The 22626-nt window shown below is 38.7% G+C and overlaps 1 protein-coding gene across 3 annotated transcripts in view; it reads right to left on the bottom strand.

Moving 5' to 3' along the window:
• The window catches only part of Myo5a (myosin VA), a 154506-nt gene that overhangs the window by 61213 nt on the left and 70667 nt on the right, over window positions 1-22626 (bottom strand). For all 3 annotated transcript variants that reach the window (XM_036193785.1, XM_036193783.1, XM_036193784.1), the window contains exons 7-16: window positions 22437-22518; window positions 21793-21900; window positions 19533-19639; window positions 16552-16817; window positions 15769-15850; window positions 12893-13033; window positions 11123-11248; window positions 8783-8866; window positions 3244-3405; window positions 2658-2755 (exon numbers count right to left, since the gene is read on the bottom strand). In XM_036193785.1, the coding sequence (XP_036049678.1) occupies window positions 2658-2755; window positions 3244-3405; window positions 8783-8866; window positions 11123-11248; window positions 12893-13033; window positions 15769-15850; window positions 16552-16817; window positions 19533-19639; window positions 21793-21900; window positions 22437-22518 (1256 nt within the window). The remainder of the gene's footprint in view (window positions 1-2657; window positions 2756-3243; window positions 3406-8782; window positions 8867-11122; window positions 11249-12892; window positions 13034-15768; window positions 15851-16551; window positions 16818-19532; window positions 19640-21792; window positions 21901-22436; window positions 22519-22626) is intronic.

The raw sequence follows: 22626 nt of genomic DNA, 5'->3' as shown, positions 1-22626 counted from the left end.
GAGTGTGCAATCATAGCTTAGCCTGACTGAAAATGCTCAGATTTCATTAGCTCAGTATATAGACCTCCCCTAGGATAAAGATTGATGAACCTGAAAAGACAAATTAAACATGCCACATTCAGTTATTAAAAAAAGCAACTTTTTAGAGGCAGGCAGATCTCTGTGAGTTTGAGGCCAGCCTGGTCTACAGAGTGAGTTTCAAGACAGACATGACTACACAGAGAAATCATCTCAGAACAAGAAAAAAAAAAAAAAAAGGCAACAACTTTGTTTTTCTACAAGCCGCTTACTGTGCACATACAGAACACTTATAGTAGCCACAGCAATGAAAATATATCTATTTTATTACATCTCACATTTATTCCATCCTAAGCATGGTGGTTTGAATGGGAATGGCCCCATAGGCTCATACATTTGAATACTTGGTCCCCAGTTGGTGGAAAAGCTTGGGAAGGATTAGGAAGTGTGTGGCCTTGTTGGAGAAGGTGTCACTGGGATTTCAAAAGCCCCTGCCATTCCTAGCTAGCTCTCTCTGTCTCAATGCCTTGTGCTCTCAGCATGGGTTCAGCACCATGCCTGCCTATCTGCTGCCATGCTCCTGCTATGATGGGCATGGACTCTAAACCTCTGCAACTGTGAGCTCCAAATTCATCTCTTATAAGTTGCCTTGGTCATGACATTTTTGTCTTGTCAAATAGAAAATGGACTAACACACTAAAAAAAAAATGGCATGTTAACATTAAAATGACACTAAATGAAGCAGCTGAAAGTTCCTCTTCTAGCTAGATGACTGCCTGTTGGTTTCATGACTAAGCTCTGAGTATCTACCCAAGCCCGTCCTGTGCTGTCTTCTCAGGCCTTCGAGTGCTGCTAGGAGATGGGGCTTGCTAGTACAAGTTCACGGTGAAGGTGGAAACCTCTTCCTGCTCCCCACTTCCTTCAGAGAAAAGCTCCTGATGATGATAAGGATGGCAGTCTTCTAGGACTAACCTCAAACCAGAGGCAGAAGGAGGCCAGCAAGACCATCCGGATATTCACTGACACACTGAAGAGAGGGGGCTGCAACCTTGAGTCTATATGGCTAGTCTTTTAATTTATTAATCTACTTATTTATTTTATTATATATAGATAGATCAAACATTATATATATACATTATATAATATATAATATTATATATATATATATATATATATATATATATATATATATATATATATATATATATATATATATATATAAAAGCCTGAGTGTATATCTGTACAACCCTTGAGTATCTGGTGCTCAGAGGCTAGAAGAGGGTGTCAAATGACTTAAAATTGGAGTGACAGATGGTTGTGAACGGCCATGTGGGTGCTGGGAGTCAAACCTAGGTACCTTGGAAGGGCAGTGCTCTTAACAGCTGAGCCATCTGTGTAGCCTCATGGTTGGTCTTTAACAAAATATATTCAAAAATTCTTATTTGGCACAATATTGGTGGTTATTTATGGGGTAAAATGTGGTATTTCAATACATACTCATAGTGATCAAATCATACATTTGATCTTTGGCCCATAGATTCTTCTAGAATTGTGTTCTCCTAAGGAGGTACAGAAACCTTTGGCAAAGCATACTTGACAGAATTGTTATGAGAAATAGGAGGGTTTAAGGAAGGGTCCCTGGGAAGGACTGAAGGGAGCAAAGTGATGTAACTGTACTTTATTAAAACATATTTTTTTTAAAAAGGACTGCTGTAACAACCTAAATGATTTAAATAGATTATGGACTATCTATATCATCAGACACTCTGCAGCCACTCAACCAATGTGTAGATTAAATACTCATCTAGGAACAATCATCAGTGCTAGTAAGAGTGGAGATGAAATAGCAGTTATAGCATGAAACCCCATCTTGTTAGCCTCAGTCCCCCCCCATCACCCCCCCCCACACACACACACACAGGGAAAGAGGGAAAGCTAACTAGTCCGTCATGTGCCAATTTCCACTACTTATCTCTCTACTTATCTTCCTGAAAACCATCACAAGAATGTATATTATTCCTTTTTTATTTTTTTGGTTTTTTGAGACAGGGTTTCTCTGTGTAGCTTTGCACCTTTCCTGGAACTCACTTGGTAGCCCAGGCTGGCCTCAAACTCACAGAGAACTGCCTGCCTCTGCCTCCCGAGTGCTGGGATTAAAGGTGTACACCACTACCACCTGGCTATGATGGCTCAGCCATTAAAGGCTAGGCTCACAACCAAAATATTATTAAAGTTAGAGAAATATTTATATTTTTGAAATCATCTCCAGAAAGATTCACTTCCACCTCTGACTTGGTATGTGAAGTAGGATGAAATTTTTGATACATTCTCTGGCTCCAACAGATTAAAAAAAGCAGCAGGTAAGCCTTGGCCAAAGAAGCCTTAGCCCAGCTAGCTCTGTTTTTAATGTCCAAATTAACAAAAAGCCTAGAAAGATCTCCAAGAGAGATAAAGTCAAAACAGAATCAGAAATAACTGGTTGGCCTCAAAATTCCAAATCCTTAGAGAGTTAACTGCTAATATGTTTTCATGTTCCTAAAAGGAAACAAAACCTGAAAATATTATCAAGTAGTTGATTCCCTCTACAAGACCTGAAGATTTTCCACAGAAGTCTTTCTCCTCATTTCGGTTTGACTTACGTGAATGGAAACTTGAAATCATTGGGCTTAATGCAGCGTACGTAGTGAGGAGTCGTGGCATTAAGGGTTTCCATGAGCAGGTGAAGAGAGTTCCGAAACTGCGTGAGAAAGGGTTAAAAATTCAAGTTTGGCTGGAGGCCAAAGACAATTTGAAAGTGTTCCTCCTTTGACAGAATTGGAGGTGATTTTAAACAATGAACTTAAAGCCATCTTCATGGGGGGGGGCACAGTCACTAAACAAGAGTTCTAGCACTTTTCTGTACATTTGCCTAAACTCTACATGTTCATTCTGCTAAATATTCTGCCGCTTTCTCTGTAGCTTCCTGTTGTGAGCTCCATTCTATGTGACTTATAATTTTGCTACTAGGGCCACTTAATCATATAAGGCATGAACTCTGCTATATAATACAAAGATAAGCTGCAGATTTCTTACTATTATATAAGAAATGAGCCAAGAACAGACTGAAGGACAAACGGAAAGGAAGCATCACTAAGGACAAGGGTCAAGACTGGAGCCGTGGACCCACGTCGGCCCTTTGCTGAAGCTGACAAGAAGGAGGCTGGCACTAGCAGCTCCTGAGCTCACCTGGTGTCCCACTGTTTTCTTGTGCTCTTTGGCCATCTGGCCAGGTCGGCCCTTGGTGGGCTTTACAGGAACCCGAGTGAGAGGCGTGCGCCCTGAAGAGGTGGCAGAGGTGGGGCTGATGGCCTTCTCATCATCCTGAAATAGTTCTGGTAGCATCTTAAACTGTAAGTCAGAAATCGTAAAGAAAATTGTATTCCAGAACCAAGTGTGGAGGCAACACAGCTAAAATCCCAGCACTTGGGAGACAGAGAGAGAAAGATCATGAGTTCCAGGCCAGACTGAGCTAAGAAGTGACCTCAAGGCCAAATGGGACACTATCTCAAAAAACTAAATCAAAACAACAAAAACTCATACCCTAAACCCCAAATGGAAAGTAAGCCTTTGTAGAAGCCCCATTACAGATGATAAGCCCTTATTCTTGTAGACAGATACAGTAAAACCCACAGAAATAAGTCCTGTGTTAGGAGCCAAAAATATAAGAGAAAGGACATATAAATGTCACAAATATATGGTGGAAAAATAAAATAATTCTACAACAATATTTGGGGTGAAACAAACTCAAAGTACTAAGTACAGACCTGAAGATCTAACTAATCCAAAGAAAATGTCAGTTAAACATACAACTGGTTTTGAACTAAAATTATTTTATGAGAAAAATATTTATCAAGAAACTGAGTTTATTATCTCAGGTCTACAAGGGGTTTTATGTAGCAGAAGCAAAGGACTAGTCCAGGTCTGCATGTGTCTGAAGCTGTAAGTGCTAACTCAAAACACCTGAGAATCTCATCAGGAAGGCACTATGAACAAGCTTTCAGTATTGAAATGTAAAAGTTAATGATGAATTAATAATTTTAAGGAAATAATTTGGATTGTATAAAAAGGAGAAAAACCAGCTATTATCCTGTGTATATTTATATTTGACTTCAAGAAATTTAAAACTTTAGTGCAATTACCATAACTATATGTTTTTTGAGATGGGGTCTCACTATGTCACCACAGGAACTAGCTCTGTAGATCAGGCTGATCTCAAACTCAGAAATCTGCCTTCCTCTGCCTCTCAAGTGCTGAGATTAAAGGCACTCACTATATAAGTGAGTGGATACTAGACAATGTAGTTGGATGAAAATTTCTGAAACAAAGAACATCTAAAACCAGTCTGTAGCAACATCTTGCTATATGGATACACCTTTCTAACACTGTTATATTCCATATAAATAAAAGTAATCATTTGTGCAAGTCAAATCACACTTGTAAACACCAATTATTTACTAATCTCAGATTATTTAGTGTAGTTGATATATTGTGCACCCCAATAAACGTATCTGGGGGTCAGAGAATAGAACAGCTATAATATTAAAATAGAGGTCAGGCAGTGGTAGCACACGTCTTTGATCCTAGTATTCCAGAGGCAAAGATCTGTCTGGATCTCTGTGAGTTCAAAGCCACACTGGAAACAGCCAGGCATGGTGACTCACGCCTCTCAGGAAGTGATGGCAGGAAGCAGAAAGGTATATAAGGTGTGAGGACCAGGAACTAGAGCCTGGTTAAGCTTTTAGCCTTTTGAGCAGCAGTTCAGCTGAGATCCATTCGGATGAGGACACAGAGGCTTCCAGTTTGAGGAAACAGGATCAGCTGAGGAGTTGGCAAGGTGAGGTGGCTGTGGCTTGTTCTGCTTCTCTGATATTTCAACATTCACCCCAATACCTGGCTCCCGTATTTTTTATTAATAAGATCCTTTAAGATTCATGTTACAATTTAGGAAAAAAATTTCCTATGAGAAAAACAAAGTCATAAAAATAAAGTCATGTGATTTCATATTCTATAAATGTTTGGGCTGGGATACAGTTTAGTAGCAGAGTGCATCTTTGGCAAGTATAAGATCACAGACTAAATCCTCAGTACCATAAAAAAAAAAAAAGTAAACACTCGGAAAAAGCATCAGGGTAGTTAAAGAAGTTATCCATGATGAGTCTAACCTAATAATGTCAGCCTATTAAACAAATACAAATACTCCCTGTCTTACAGAATAATTAATGTAGTCTAGCATGGTTGGCTATACAGAAGTAAAGAACTGTTTTAACATTATCTTGTAAGACAAAACTAAACCCACATTACAAAGAAGAAAAATTAGTTCCTATAAGTTCTCTATAAAAACTCAGCATGCATGCCAGGTGGTGGTGGTACACGCCTTTAATCCCAGCACTTGGGAGGCAGAGCCAGGCGGATCTCTGTGAGTTCAAGGCCAGCCTGGTCTCCAAAGCGAGTTCCAGGAAAGGCACAAAGCTACACAGGGAAACCCTGTCTCAGGGGAAAAAACAAAACAATACAAAAACATCAGCATGGGAATAAGAAGCTAAATGAGCCAGGCTGTGGTGGCGCACACCTTTAATCCCAGCACTTAAGAGTCAGAGACAGGTGGATCGCTATGAGTTAGGGGCCAGCCTGGTCTACAGAGCGAGTTCCAAAATAGCCAGGGCTATACAGAGAAATCCTGTCTCAGAAAAAAAAGAAAAAGAAAAAGAAAAAAAAGTGAGATGATTCTGTAATAGCCATGTACTACAAATTCTTAGCTATGCTATCATTCCCAATAAATTGCTGGCTCCACATTAGCAGCTACCAAAACTTTATTTTTATCTCTTCCCAGTGAAAGGTTTAATAGAACTAGGCTACCATGGCATATTCACCAGTAGGTGCTACAATTTAACTTGGCATCTACACTATCCACCAGGTGATAGATTAGTTATCAGAGTTAAGAATACACAACTATATAAACACACACACACACACACACACACACACACACACACACACACACACACACACATTTGAGGGTAGGACTACTTCTAATAGAAATTCTAAACTAAAATTCCCTGTATAACTTTCCCTTTTTTAAGAAAGTGTACTGCCAGGCATGGTGTGACACACTTATAACCCCAGTACTTGAGAAGGCAAAAAGATTATGAGTTTTATGATGACCTAGGCTATAGAGTAAAACCTCGTTAAGAAATCTGGTGTGGTGGCACATGTGTCTGTAGTCTTAGGAATTACGAGGTAAATGGAGGTGGTTCAGAGTTCAAAGTCAGCTTCAGATGCCCATCTACATAGTTTGAGGCCAGCCTAGACTAAATGACATCCTGGGTTTGTTTGTTTGTTTATTTATTGATTGATTGATTGACATCCTGTTTTAATAAGCAAACAATAGTAAAATCAAACAAAGCTGGGGGGAAGTCTCAATTGGTAAAGTGTTTGTCTTGCTGAGTTTGAGCTCCACCAGCCACATAAAAAGTTGGGCAAGGTGGCACAAGCCTGTAATCCTAACAGGGAGAGAAGACAGGAGGGTCCCTGGGGTTCACTGGTCACTCACTCTGTGTTTACTGCTGAACTCCCAATCAATGAAAGACTGTGTCTCAAAAGAAGTAGACTGTTCCTAAGGACAGGCTGAGATTGTCCTCCTGCCTCCACATACATACTCATACACTTGAGCATATGTGTCCCTGTGTGCATTACTGTACCAGGGGCTGTTCTATAATGTATTCTTCATAGGCTGTTTTTCTTGAATCTTGTTCTGGTGCCTCTGTTAATTGGAATATCTGGCTTCAGCTCTAGTAGTTTTTATCTACATGCTCTCTTAGTCTCATGCTTTAAAAAGCACCGAGTTCTGAAGCCCACAGCATTTCTACCACTGCTCTGCCTTTCCCTTTGACTTCCCTTTATTCCTCACTTCCCACATGACATTCCTACCTGGCTATCTCACTTCCCACATGACATTTCTACCTGGCTATCTCCAACTCACATTTTAAGTAAAACAAACCTGAAACAGACACAAATGGATTTAACATTGTTATTATCACCAAAGCTTCAATTCAAAACACAAAGCATAAATATCAGCAAACTGGTCCTTCCAAAAGAACAAACTAGTACTGCATTTCACCTGTTTTATACCATGTTCAGAGACATGATAAAGTCCAGGTCTCTTGGTTGAACTGCTGCAAAGACTGGGAACAAGAAAGGCTTTCGAACTCATGCAAATCAAAAACTAGCCCGGGGGGAGGAGACTGGACCTGCCTGGACTGAATCTACCAGGTTGAGCTGAATCCCCAGGGGAGTCTTTGCCCAGGAGGAGATGGGAATGGAGAGTGGGCTGGGGGAAAGGTGGGGGGAAGGAGGGGGAAGGACAGGGGAATCCATGGCTGATATGTAAAATTAAATTAAATTATATATATATATATATAAAAAACTATCCCTACTTCAACTGCAACAATAGTTCATAAACTGGCTTTCCCAATGACTCTTCAAATACACTGCTACCTTATGATTAAGGACCCAGTAGCCGAACAGGAAATTAAGAATAAAGACAGAGCTGATTATGGTATGTCTAGAATGAGAACTTGTGCTTTGTTTGAGCTAAATTATTTTGACAAAGTATTAACAACAGAACAACATGCCTACATGATAGATTAAAGTGATAAAGACCTGTCAATCACATATTATGATTGTCACTGTAAAAAAGGTTCACCTTGCACATCAATCCTATATGTTAAAAAAAAGTACTAACACTCAATGCTTGTTAAGTTTAAAAAACTGATTTTTCTATAAACATTTGACTCATCTCTGAGGGTTAAAACTAGGATTTGGCCTTTATGTAATCTTTATATTATTAACATAATTGAATATAAAAAGTTGTTATTTTAAAAATGAGAATCCTCTTATCTATATACTATTTCACAGATGTTAAGAAGATTCTCTTGAAATAAGCCAGAAAAACAAGAGTGCCAATCAGTGATCTATAAGGTTCACATGAATATTTTTACTTTTTACGTGAGTACTTGCAGCATCAAGTAACTGACTTCCTGGTTTGCTCCCTTAGGCTGATGGTGTGCCCCTCTCCCATCCTTTCCAGCTAAAGGTCAACAGGTGGTGGTACAGACGAACTTAGCTAGTCATACTTCTTTGTCATCTGGAATATTCTTTCTCCTAGTGGAAAGCAGTGGTTCTTCTGAAAAAATAAGCACTTTGGGTCACATCTGAAATCACACCTGATGACCTAGAGTCAGTCTCCACTTAGATGGAGTGCAATGGGCCATGTTTCCAACAAACCCCTTCAAAATGACAGAGCAGAAAAACCCTCTTCTCTGCATTTCTCACAAAGGCACAGAGGAGGGTACAGCCACTGTGAAGACAAAGATTTAGAGCTGGAAGACCACATAGCAGAGTGGTTAGGAGCAGGTTCTAAGCAAGACAGCCTGAGTTTAACCTAACTTGGGAACTTACCAGTCCTAAGTCCCTACACCTCAGCTCCTCATCTGTAAGATGAGAGTAATTAATACCACGTCACTGGAAGAATCAGATGTGTCAACATTTGAAAGGTACTCTGCGCAGGACCAGACATATATTAAGCAAGTACTATATATTTGCTAAATTAAAAACTTTTGATAAAAAATCGTGTTAGAAAAATCATTATTAGTATCAAAAGACTAATGCTAAAGCAATTTACATTTTACAGAACATATCCTGATAAGAGACGTCTATTCATGGTTACCTTGCTGGACTTAAGGACTTTAATTTGTTCTTCAAAAACGGTGTCTTTATTTTTCTCAAGAAAGCCTTCACACTGGTATTCCACCTGAAATCACATGAAAAAAATCTCCTGAGCTGACAACACTTTTGAACAGATGCTGTCATTATCAACAAAGCATATTTCTTTGCCCAGGTTCTATGACTAGCTCTCAGCAAATGGTATTATCAGTCTTTTCTAAGAGGTCAATACCATTTCCAGGGGGATGTGTGGTAATTCACTATAGTAAACCTGAGAAGATACACACAAAAGGGCTCTAAGTCCTACCATAGAGCTACCAGCACATCCATGCTTATTGCTGTACTGTTCATAATAACTAAGAAGTGAAACCAGTTTCAATGTCCATCAACAGATAAATAAAGAAAATGTGAGATATATATAATGAAATTTTATCCAGCCACAGTAAAAAATAAAGTGTCATGAAATCATGACATCTGTAGGAAAACTGATACAACTGGAAATCATTACGTTAAGTGAAATAAGCCAAACCCAGAAAGTCAAATACTTCATGTCTTCCCTCATCTGTAGATCCTAGATTTCAGTGTGTGTGTGTGTGTGTGTGTGTGTGTTTCTATGCAGATATGAATATAGGACATGAAACTAGAGAAGGGAACATAAGAGGAAAAAAGAGCTCTCAATTGGGAAGAAAGAAAAGGTAATGGAATAGATGTGACATGAAGGCAGACTGTGGATGTGGGATATGGAGTATGATCACAGGAGAGGGGCAGGGAACAGTGGAAATGACTGGAGGAGGGGATAAACAAGAACAAAGTATGTAAGAAAGAAGGATCAAGTGAAATCCATAGCACATGCCAAGAATTTTAGCAACTATGAGGTAGGAGCAGGAATATTAGGAATTCAAGGTTGGCCACAGCTACACAGTAAGTTTAAGATCAGCCTTAGCTAGCTACATAGACCTTGTCTCAAAATACAAAAATCCATTACCTTATATTTTAACTTAAAAAAAAACTAATAAAAATAGTAAAATAAAAGAGAAATATGTAACCTAATAAAAGTCTACAATTACCAATTTCCTAGATAAGTGTGGCAGTGACTGGTGATAAACTGTGTTCAAAAAATGATCAATTCATGGGTAAGCAGGCTTGCAAGCTGCCCTCCCCCATGTTAAAGAGAGCACCTCTCAAGCTGACCCAGCATATCTTCTAAGCTAGTCCAGCATCTGCATCAAGCAGAAGTGTTACTCCTGTGCATCAGGACCCCTTTGGGGGTCAAAGTACCCTTCCACAGGGGTCACCTGAGACCACTGGAAAAGAGATACTTACAATACAATTGATAACCGTAGCAAAATTACAGTTATGAAGTAGTAACAAAAATAATTTTATGGTTGGGGTCTCTACAACAAGAGGAACTGTATTAAAGGGTCACAGCATTAGGAAGACTGAGGACCACTACTCTGAGAAAAGATTAAGTAGAGAGAATATGGGAAGAGGTGAGGAGCTGATGATGGACAGAGAGAAAATGGACAAATATTGTATAATTTGGTAAAATGGGACTACTTGAGAATTAATTCCTTTTCTTCTAAAACCCCACAATGTCAGCCATTTGCCACTCAAGGGGTTCTACATCCTGTACTCCTCAGGTCACCTTAGTTCCTCAAAGGTTTCAAGCTAGAACTAGACAATTAGAAGATTGTTCATAAAGAGGCCTCCAGAAATCACACAACACAGCCTATCCTACAACTTCTTTGAAATGAAAACTAGTCATCGGATCCCTGACTTGCTAAGTGAACTATAGAACTTATGAAGAACATAATGCCATGCTTTTACAGAAGGTGACAAAAGTCCAGTCTCTATTCTGAAGCCTGTGAGATCTTTAGAATTTTATAATTTTTCATGCATTTAGAGATGCAGTATGTATATACACCATTTTAAATGTTACCAGAAAAGTTTAATAGTCATCTATACTATAGATTACATAAACATTAATATTTCCATACTTAAACATGTAAGTACCCACCTTAATTGGGCTTAAAATTATGAATATATCTCATGCTAGTTCAAGTCAGAGATCAGGTTTCGCTGCTAAATGAGTTATGAAAACACTTGTGGTTTTCAGTTTCTTGGATCACATTTTAGACAAAAGACTTTTGACCCGTATTTATTTAATACATAATCCAACTGAAGTTAAAGTAAGAGAAAACCAAGAAACCAGCACTGAAGATTGCTTTTCCTGAAATGACCTTAAAGAAAGCAAGCACTGCAAAGAAAAACAATACTTGAATACTGATTTTTATTATAACGCAATATAAATTGTTAAAAAGGGAAAGACAAAAAGTTTCCTTACTTTGTCAGCAAAATGTTTGATGATGAAGGCTTTGTTGGACATGCGGGGCTTCTCGAAGAGGGCACATTTGTTCAAGTGTGTGTTGTACAGTTTTTGAGCCCAGGTATCATCTGTGCCTTTAGGCATCTTGGGGAGAAAAAAGAAAGAGAAATAACTGAGCACTAAGGGTCTTCTGGTACATCAGCAACAAGAGACCAGTTCCTATGTTCAGCTAAGAAACATTCTTCCTTCTCATCAGCACAAGTGAACCACCAATGAAGAGCATGGCTGAGGCCTTCCTGGGGGTGACCCAGCACATTTCAGTTATCATTTGCCTGTACCAGGAGTTATCAAATCAATATTTAATTTTTTAACACAATAAAGACTTTATAAGTTAAAGATGAAATACAACTAGTAGGCATACTTAAATTATTTTGTTAAATGGAGGTAACATTTATACACAGTGAAATATTAATTTAATCCAGAAAAGTCTGAACTGATAGTCTCCTCTTGCCATTTCTAGAAACTTTATTATTTTCTCCTATTTTTAAGACATGTGCTTGAATGGGATCATTTTATATATATATATATATATATATATATATATATATATATACACACACACACACATACATGTGTATATATAGATATGTATATAGATAGATATTTTATATTTATATATATATATATACACTCCTTGCATTTTCTCCTCTTACTTATGGTCTAGGATGTTATTAACTTTTTGTTTTGACAACTGTCATATTCCTCTTATATATTTGCAAGTATACTTATAGGTTAAACTCCCAGGTCAAAAGGCATGCATGTTTATGATTCTGCTTTCCTTTGAAATATGTATATGAATTTTTGCCCTCATCAAATGTATACATGTAATATTAATTTAGTCTCAACAAAAGAAAGGTACCAAATTTAAAGTAACCTCAGGATGCCATTTTTGCTTTGCTTTCATATTTTTAATCTCAAGTACAGATAAGTACTTATCTATCACATTCTTTTGTAAAACACACAATTTTTAATTTATTGTTATTGTGTGTATTTGAGGGCAAGTGCATCTTCCACTGTTGGATCTGGGGATGGAACACTGGTTGTCATATCTGTATATTTTTATCCACTGAGCCATCTCAACAGCCCCACGTACATTTTAACACACTAAGTATGGCACCTTATGAGGGCCAACACATAGTAGGCTGCGATTTATTGTAGATAAACTGAAGGAAGATTAAGAAAAAAAAGACAGATTTGCCTAAGGTCATTCAGTAACAAAGTGAAGGATCCAATGATTTTCTAACATGCTATATCTATAAATGTTAAAATTAAAGACTATCATTTATGTCAGTAACAAAGAACAACTAGCTGAGGTTGGGGATTTAGCTCAGTAGTGGAGCGCTTGCCTAGCAAGCGCAAGGCCCTGGGTTCAATCCTCAGCTACAAAAACAAAAACAAACAAACAAAAAAACTTCTTAAAAAAAAAAAACAAAACAAAGAACAACTAGCCAATATTCAAAACTTACAGCTATTTAGAACTATAATTCAAAATAATTTTTGTGCAGTTTCTTGTATTTCTTTCAATATATCCTATTGCTGAACAAAAAACATTAAAGATAATCAAACTAAAAAGACCCCTTGGGGTGTAGGGTCTCTTCAGAGTGAAAGAGCGAGCCCTGGCTTGTCACGATGACGTCTCTTACACTGAGAGACTCTGCTCGCAGCCACTTGTTTAGCCATGATGCATCTATCTTGACAGGCTAAAGTACTCCAGAAAATCACAATCACCTTACACTCCTCATCCAGCAAATCTAGAATGCCCATTTTGGATTCTATAAGATTGATACAAGGCTGATTATCATAGAAATCTATGAGTGTCCATGGAATTTGTTCCTTCATATATTCCTCCTGTTCCAGTTTGAAGACATGCTGAAACAGAGAGAGAACGGCAGTCATTATCAGACCATATCATGAGGAATGTAATCAAGAAGCACATGTCTATGGAATACCGAGGATACGAACATGACGACGGGACAGTTCATGGCCTCCAGCAACAACAGCAGCATAGAGAAGTGCAGCTGAAATCATGTACAGAAAACCTCAGCTCTAAGTATTCATCATGAACAAATAAGATAGATATAAGCATGTAAGTGTTTTGTTAATTTTTGTTGTGTTTGGGACAGGGTCTCAATGTAGACCAGGTTAGCCTGAGGCTCTCTATGTAGCCCAGGCCAGCTTTGAATTTGTACTCTACTTCAGCCTCCCAACTCCTGGGATTACAGGCATTCATCACCATACCAGGCCTATAAACGATTTGAATAGTAGATAAATGCAACAGTCCATGTGATTTTTTTCAATATACATTTCCAAAGCTGTGTCAAGTTTTTTTTCCTGAACTTATTGTACAGAACTCTTAATATGAGACACAAGAATGCCTCAGTTGGCATTGATCAGCTATGCAGAATGAATGCCTTCCAGATTATTTAACAGCTATGCAGTGATTTCAATGTAAAAAACTGATTTTTCCAAGTTGCTGTGTTCAGAAGTACAGTTGCCTCAGAATTAAATGACAGTTGTCCTTGTATATCTATCTGCCTTGTTTATTCTTCTCAGACAGGGAATCTGGGGCTCACATTTCTGGAATGTACACTGAATACTGCAAGCAGCTAGAAGCACTACCAATCCACTGATATCTCTGCTAAAGGCTCCAGGCACCTTGCACACCACTTCTTATCTCCATCCACTCTTTAATCAGCTTATGTATTGAGTCAACAACACAGACACGGAAGCCGCACTTGTGAATTGGGAGAGAACTGGGATACATCAAATAGTCACAAAGAATAAAATGACAGATGCTAACGGTATTTCAAAGGAGAAAACAAAGCCTGCCTCATCTAGTCTGGGCAGGCTTCCCTGGGGAAGAGCTTGCCATTAAGTTCAGAATATGAACAGAAGCTAGACCGGTCCAGGTGGGCGGGGCAATCAAACCACAGCCTGTGCTCTGGCTGCTGCTTCAGCCAAACTGGCTGACAACACTGCCTCTAGTCTCTACAGATGTGAATGACCACTACTGCCTTTTCAATTTTTTTTATTCCTTCTGGATACTTTGGCTCACTCTTAATTGCTATTTTTTTTCCTAGAAAAAGAAGCTTTTTGTGGCTACTAACAATACCTATCTTCTAGAACCCCAAGTTTTAGAACTCAAAGGTGACACAGATTTTTGAAACTAACACACTCTCTCTCTCTCTCTCTCTCTCTCTCTCTCTCTCTCTCCCCCTCTGCCCTTGGAACCTTCCCACTATATTTTACACTTATAAAAAAATCATCTTAGCTCATTTACAATAATAATCCTTGATCAAAAAGATCATCCTTATAATTCTAATTAACAAATTTAGAGGGACTAGAGAGATGGCTCAGCATTTAAGAGCACTTGTTGCTCTTGCAGAGGACCTGGGTTCGGTTCCCAGTACTCACAGGTGGCTCACAACTGTCCATAACTGGTGAAAAACCGGTCCTATTATTATGGAAAACCTTAAGGTTTTAAAGTTCACTTCCACATTATTTCAAACAGCTTTACTTGCTAAACCAAGATGCTTTGTTTATCAAAGTACTTATAATATTTGATGTCAAATACCCAAAAGCTTAAAACTTTAGTCCCAAATGTACATAACCCCAATCTGTCTCTATGCAAATATTTTTAACTTTCTTTGCTACTTTTTTTAGTATTTATTTTAAGAGTATGTATTTTAAAAGTATGTACTTTAAAATAATATGCTTATCAGCTTTTTTGACTTCTCAATTTGAAACTTTATTTTGTCTTTGTTTTCTCCATTTTATGGTCTTTATTCAGCAATATATACATATATACATATTGCTGAATACATTATATGTAAAAAGTTTTCATATCCCAGAAAATCAGTTTGAAAACAAGTAGCATTTAAACACAGTATAGTATTCCATCACAGTTGAAACTTTCTTCTTCTTTAAAGGACTCAACAATGCTATCTCTAGTTTTATCTAATGCAACCATCTTTCTTCTCTCTAAAAATAAAAGGATATTTTTCAGCACATCTTACTGTTTTTCACTATTATGACAATTTATGTACAGATTATTTTGAGGAAATTTATCATTCATTTCAGGCAAAAACCCTTTGTTTGAACTGGGTGGTGTGGTGGTGGCAAGTCTGTAATCCAGTACTTAGAATGCAGAGGCAGGAGGTTAGTGCAAAGCCAACATGGGCCACTTCCAAAATATGCTCAGTGCCATTGCCTCGGTGAAGAATTTACCCACTGAAAAGGATTTGGGAAATTCTGACATCTTGCTAACCCAGTAAACAGTGGTGAAGGTGGTTACAACTCCATAGACTGCTGGCTTCCAACCAGCAAGCAGGACTCAGTGGTAGCGCCTGCCCCACTTCTTGCCTGCCTCTCTCATTCAAATGATCTGTCCCAAATGTTCATCATCCTCAATAAGGGATAGCTGACAAACGTTTTTTAATGATACATCAATTTGTACTGCTCAGTTCCCTGGCGGCTTCACTATTCTAAACCCACATGATAGATAATTCTAGTTCAGGAGTTTATTTCACAGACCACACTTCTAACGAAGACTAAAAATTCAAAAGTTTATAAGCAGAATTTTATTCAAGAAAGAAAATTCTTACCATGTTGAATTGTTGCTGTAGTTTTTCATTTGCATAATTTATGCAGAACTGTTCAAAACTATTTATCTCAAATGTTTCAAATCTGTAACACCAAAAAGGTAAGGTAGGAAGAAAAGAAAAAGAATAAATAGCTTTTAAAAAATAATTAAAATATGCATACTTGGAAGAAAGAAGTGGGGAGTTCCTTAACACTATCACATTTTCTTTACACATCAGATAAAGGTTTGTTGGCAAGACAGAACATGATGAGCACCAGCAAGACAAAGCTTCCCTCTGTATGGCCCTCCTACAGATGTGCACTCTGGGTTTTTGAGGTTCGTTCACCCTTCAGTACAAAACAGAACTATGCTAAGGGCACAGTTCCTCTCAATGTATACCATCAACATTACACACAAAGAGGGGATAGAAATGGTAATGTTACAGGCTCTTCTGAAAAACTGAACCAGAGAGTGAAAAATTAGCTGCCAGTAACCAGATAAAGCAACTAAAAATTATATTTTTTAGAAATTCAATAATTTATCACATGAGAGTCTAAAACCAATTATTTCTACCTATTGGCTTAGTAAGTAGGCTCTGGAGTTGAGCTAATTTTTGTTTAAGCAGTATTTAATTTTTTTCAGCATCATTATATCTCTATCATCAAAGACACTTCTAATTGGTCATAAGTAGGATTTCCTTTCGTCTCCACTAGAAAACAAAATTAAATAGTGCTCCAAGTTACAAAACACTCCCGACAAACAACTGCTTTCCAGCAGGGTAGGGCAGGAAGCCAAATGCACTTACCCGTAAATATCCAGCACACCAATGAAAGAGTGCTGCTTGACAGCAGAATGGAGAGCCTGATTGACATGGTCTACAATCCAGTTAAAGAGTTTGGCATAGATGTGCTTTGCTAAAGCATCTCGGGCGTTTGTGGCCTGCAGCTTAGAGATGGGCTTGATGTATGTCTCTGTGGCAGTAGCCAGCTTTCGGTGGCAGAGCCAGTGACACATCTCTTCATAATCCACACCCATGAGGTCACAGAAGATGGTAAGTGGCTCGTGCTTGGGCTGCCAAAAGAGAATGTGTTATTGCCTATGGGCAGATCAGTTAAAGAGTACATCCTGCAAAAGGAAGTAAGAAAATTCAGCAATATCTCTGTCATATGGACATCAACGTCACTCACACCTCATCAGAGAGATAATCAGAAGCATCCATAACCCAGAATTGAATGTCACTTTGCAATCTCTTGGAGGGCTCATTTGAAACAAAGTAACTTTCTTGATCCTTCATAGACTTGTCTGTATCTCTCTTAGGACATATTCAATCACTCAGTCAGAAATCTGTCAGCTAGTCAACAAATCCATGTCAGGAAACAAAAACAGGCATGGCCCCTGTGACGGTCTGAATGAGAATGGCCCCTGGCAGCTCATGTACTTCACTCAGTACTTGCACACCAGTTGCTGGGACTGTTTGGGAAGGAGTAGGAGATGTGGCATCGCTGGGAGCAGGGTTTGGGGTTTCAAAAGCGCATGCCACTCCCAGTGTGTCTGTATCTACCTTGTGCTTGTGGGTCAAGATGTGAGCTCTCAGCTACTGCCTTAGTGCCATGCCTGTCTGCCTGCTGCCATGTTCCTTGCTGTGACAGTCATGGACTCACTCTCTGAAACTGTAAGCCTCAAATAAATGACTTCTTCTACAGCTGCCTTGTTCATGGTGTCTTATCACAGAACAGAAAAGTACCTAAGCCAGCCCCTTCCCACCAAGTGCTTGCAGGCTTAGGAGGAAGTAGATATCACTGATTGCTTCTTGAAATGTGAAACACTGCAAAGAGGCAGACCCTGTGCTGAGAGTCCACATGAGGAGTTCACTCTATCCAGCAAGGCAGGAGACAATGACCTTAGACCATAGATTAGAATATGAAAGAACAGCAGGTACTTCTTGGTCAAGAAGAAGAGGAATGTTGTCTAAGTTGGGGGGAACATGAGGAGAAAAACAATCCTGTAATAGGAGGGAGACTGGCAAGAGGAGGGCTTAGGCTAAGTAAAGCAGAAAGTGTGTAAAATGAAGCTGCAAAGACCATGGTCGACCTGCATCCTCAGGCCATGGAAGGTTTGAGGTAGACAGTCTGATGTCACTTGAGGGACTTTTTGGATTAGAATTCTTTAATGATTAACATATTTGTGAATAATACTTCACATGTCTTCTGTGGACCTTGTATGAATGGATATAAATACTTATATATATTGATAAATACTTATCTTGTTGAATCCACATCAGTATGTTCTATTTCCTCTATCTTCCATATGCATCAAGTACATTTGACAACATTCTTGGGGAATGGGCAGGGTATATATTTACCTCTCATTGAAAAATGAGGAAATGACATTCAAAAGAACAAACGCCTTGACAACAATCACATGGCTACTTTATATCAGCATTGCCCTTAAACCCCTCATCCCTGGACCCTTCCCAGTCAAGCAGCCCTTCCCTGACAGTAATCGTTTCAGATACAAATCAGTGTCTTGACTAACAACAATACTGATCCTGAAGAAGTGATATGTGCTACAGTATGAACAGACTTTGAAAGACCACATATTCAATTTACTTTAGTGTCCAGAATAGGTAACTCTATAGAGGCAACAACACATGATAGTTTGAGTCGAGGAGTTGGGGGCACAAGTTGACAATAGGTAAGGGGTCCAGGCTTCGTTTTGAAAGTATTTTAAACCCACTGTGGTGATGGTTGCATATATCTATGAGCATACTCACAACCACGCATTGTTGGTAGTAAATAGATTATATCCCAATAAAGCTGTTTTTGGAAAAACAAAAAACAAACAAAAAAACTGGTGCTAGGTATAATTATTCAGACCTGTAATTCCAGCACTCAGCAGGCTGAGGCAAGAGGATTGTCACAAGTTTGAGACTAACCTGGGCCACAAGGCAAGACTCTATCTTAAAAAAAAAAAAAAAAAAAAAGGCGAATATTTCCTTAAAAGAAATAAGGGGTTTACATCAGAACCACCATTTTCTCCTTTAAAAAAATAGTAGGGCTATGGAGATGATTCAGTCTGATGACCTAAGTTCAATTGCTGGGACCCAGGGGAAAAGCTGGATGGGTGGCAATCATCTGCAATCCCAGCACTCCTTGATGGAATGGAAAAGCAAAGACTGGAGAACTGGCCAAAGGCTCCCAGCCTAGAGTACCAGGAGCAGGCAGCAACAAGGGAGAACATGCCTCAACGGGGTGAAAGGGGAGAACCAACTCCCAAAATTGTTCTTTGGATTGCACAGGTGTGTGAACATACATGCCAACACACACACACACACACACACACACACACACACACACACACACGCTCACTGGGACTGGAGAGAGAGGTCAGCTGTTAAAAGCTCTTGCTATACAATTATCAGGACAGGAGTCTGGGTCCCAGCACTCAAATAGCAAACCAATCATGTTACTCTTGCTCTGAGCCCCCTTCTGGCCTCTGTGCACATACAAGTTTGTTGTGTACCTGTGTGTTTATGCATGTGCACAAACATACAGAATAAATTAATGAATAAATAAATGAAAAAATTGAACTTACTGTAGGCCTAGGGAGATGTTTCAGTAGGCAAAGTGCAAATTTGACCCCCAGAACCATGTCCGAAAAACCCCACGTGGGCATGTCACAAATACAGTACTTGCCTAACATGTGTGAAGCCCTAGGTTCTATCCCCAGCAATAAAACAAAACTAACAGACAGTCCACCATCACATTGAGCTCATTGTGAACTTACAGGTATTGTGCAGCTGTCTGAATCTCGAGATGCAAATCCAACATTGCCTAAGTGAAGGATGCCAGCAAGTATTCTAAAAATTCCCATTTGGTAAGATTCACTAATTCCTGAAATATAGCAAATAAACAAGCAATTTATGGCAGACTAGCAACAAAGTAATTATAAGAGAATTTTTTAAGTCTAGTATTAATTCTTGAAAATTGCCAGATGTGCATGTTATATACATAGTCACATATAACAATACTTTCATCTTTGTTGACAAGACACACTAGGCAGTTTCGCATTGTGGGTTGTAGAGTGTACCTGATCTGCTTTCATGTCCTGCCACTGCTACCAACCTGCTACCTCCACAGACAGGTAACTTCATGCATCTATGCTTTGGCTTTCTCATTTGAGATGAGGAGGTAATTCTTCAAAGAGTGTTTGAAATATTACATGAGACAGTGCACAGAGTACACCTGGGACACGTTAGGTATTTAAAAAGTGATCATTACTGTCACATCCTAGATATATAGGTATTTTATTATATTATTGCTACTATCTATCCCTACCCCAAATAGATATTGCAGCCCAATAAGGCTGATTTAAGTTGGATTACTGAATTACTTCTAAGTATAGATTAATTAGAAATCAAAGAGATCCCAAGATCAGAAACATTCAGATGGTTTTATATTCCAAGCTAATAAGTGAAAGTCCAAACACAGACTAGAACAGGACCTAAATGATATGGTTGGATACTTTCTGGCTTTTAACAGATCTGGTTTCATTTTCTCAGTGAAGAAAGTAAGTTCCAGAATATTAAACATAATTCTATAAGTAAAAGTAGTAAAATTATTTTCAAAACATTTTTCTATAAGGCAATTGAGAATTTACCTTATGGTGAATAGTTTTGCTAGCTCCTACATTACATAATGGTCCGTCCTTCCTTCCTTCCTTCCTTCCTTCCTTCCTTCCTTCCTTCCTTCCTTCCTTCCTTCCTTCCTTCCTTCCCTCCCTCCCTCCCTCCCTCCCTCCTTCCCTCCCTCCCTCCCTCTATTCCTTTCTTTTTTCCTTTTTGGTTTTTTTGAGACAGGGTTTCTCTGTCTAGCCCTAGCTATCCTGAAACTCACTCTATAGACCAGGCTGGCCTTGAACTCACAGATTCTCTTGCCTCTCTGCCTCTTGAGTGCTAGAATTAAAGGCACATGCTACCACACCCAGCACTATACTAGCCTTTTTAAATTCTTTAAGGAGAACAGTGTTCTCTTAATATGTTCATAGATCACTGGCAGGCCATATCTTTGTGAGGTGGTATGAAAGTCTACATTTTTAGCAAGTCCTATAGTGGTTCAGAACCTAAGCTCTCTTGCTTGATGGTATGTCTCTAAATACTAAAATACAATATTTGAGTTACTTATATTCTGAGGTTTTATAAAAAGATGGGGGAAGGAAGGACACCTTTAAAAGTTGTATAACTCTAAATATGAACTGATTCATCTGTGGACTTAACACTTTCAAATCACAGAGAGAACAGTGGCATCTGTTTCAAAAACACTGGAATAACACTACGTACATGCATGAAATTCTCAAACAATAAGAAATTTAACAACTCCTTTATCAAACAACAACAAAAAGAAAACACTAGATACATGTGCTATGTCACCATGCTAACTTAGTTATGCTTCTTAGCTACAAAAGATTCTGAAACTAATAAGAAAAACAACAAAAGCAAAACCCTGCACTGGGCATTGTGACACATTGCCCTCCATCCCAGTACTCAAGAGGCCAAGGCAGAAGGATCAGAAGTCCTAGACCAGGCTGGGCTACATGGTGAAAACTGATCTCCAAAAATTACCAACAAATAAAAACAAAAGAACCCAAACAAGCAAGCCCCCAAACAACCAACCAACAAAACCCACAAAATGTGAGTTTATATTATTAAAAAAAAAAAAAAACAACACTTTGTTTAGTTTCAAACCCTAGATTTTTGTAAAACTTTGAGCTAAAAGTTAATCTTACCTCTCCTTGTGCTGAAATATGCTTTCAAAGTGCAATTCAATAATCCTCAGTAAATTTACAAGGTTGAGCAACTGTTACCACTATCTAATCCTGGAACCATTCTAAGAAACCTCATGCCTATTTGTCTGCACATGTTCCATATATGTGAACTCTCCCAGCACTGTTTACCAGTTAACACAAAGCCAAACCAATATTCCAAAGAAAAGCTACTTGAGTCAAAATGACCAGCACTTATAAGAGTTCAAGAACGAAATGACATTACCCAGTAGAGTGCAGGCCTGCCTGGTGTGCGCCATCTCCTTCGCATCATCTACTCCTTCAATCATAGGGCTGCCTCCTTGCTTCGTGTAATGAAAACTGTCTGCATTTCCTGCAGTGAAGGAGGTAAAAGGTTTTCAGTCCATGAGGAGAAGCTTGGACTTCCACCCTTACAAACACGCTGAATTAGAGGCTGTGCATGACAGCACGCTGGTACAGAGGGTTTGGAGTCTGGCCAGTTTAAAATCATCCTAATATAAGATGCAAAACTAAAATGTCTGTAGATTTTATGTCAATTGGCAAAATGAATTTATACTTTTCTTTGGGTGCAATTCCAAACAAAATGCTATAACATGTTTCCTCAAACTCTTTGCTCAAAGCGGTTTTCAAACATGTATAAAAGCAGAGAGGTTCGAATGCTGAGTCCCATCTACTCCTCCCCTCCCTTAGCCAGCTGCCACAAGGCAGTCCTGCCCCTGGTAGAACCCCTCACCCTCCCTGGGATGTTCTAAAGCCAGCTGCAGACCTTCAAGGATCATCATTTTCATAAATATTTCAGTGTGACGTAGGATATTTTTTGACAAGCTTAAGAACTCAAAATTTAACAGAAAAGAACCCAATACAATAAATGTAGTGTCATATCCGTACCTAATCGCAGCATTTTAAACTCAGGTAGCTTTGCTGAAGCACAGAGCTGGTAGAAGATATGGTAGTTTCTCTCCTCTTCTGCCTTTGGAATAAGAAGAGCTTTCAATTGTGGCATTTTACTATAAAATCCAGGAAAACCTACTACAACATATCATCTTAATACGGAACTGTCTCAGTAAATCCCCACGTT

The sequence above is a fragment of the Onychomys torridus genome, chromosome 7 (genome assembly GCF_903995425.1).
Source record: "Onychomys torridus chromosome 7, mOncTor1.1, whole genome shotgun sequence".
Taxonomy (NCBI): Eukaryota; Metazoa; Chordata; class Mammalia; order Rodentia; family Cricetidae; genus Onychomys; species Onychomys torridus.
This window is presented reverse-complemented; position numbering and strand designations above follow the sequence as displayed.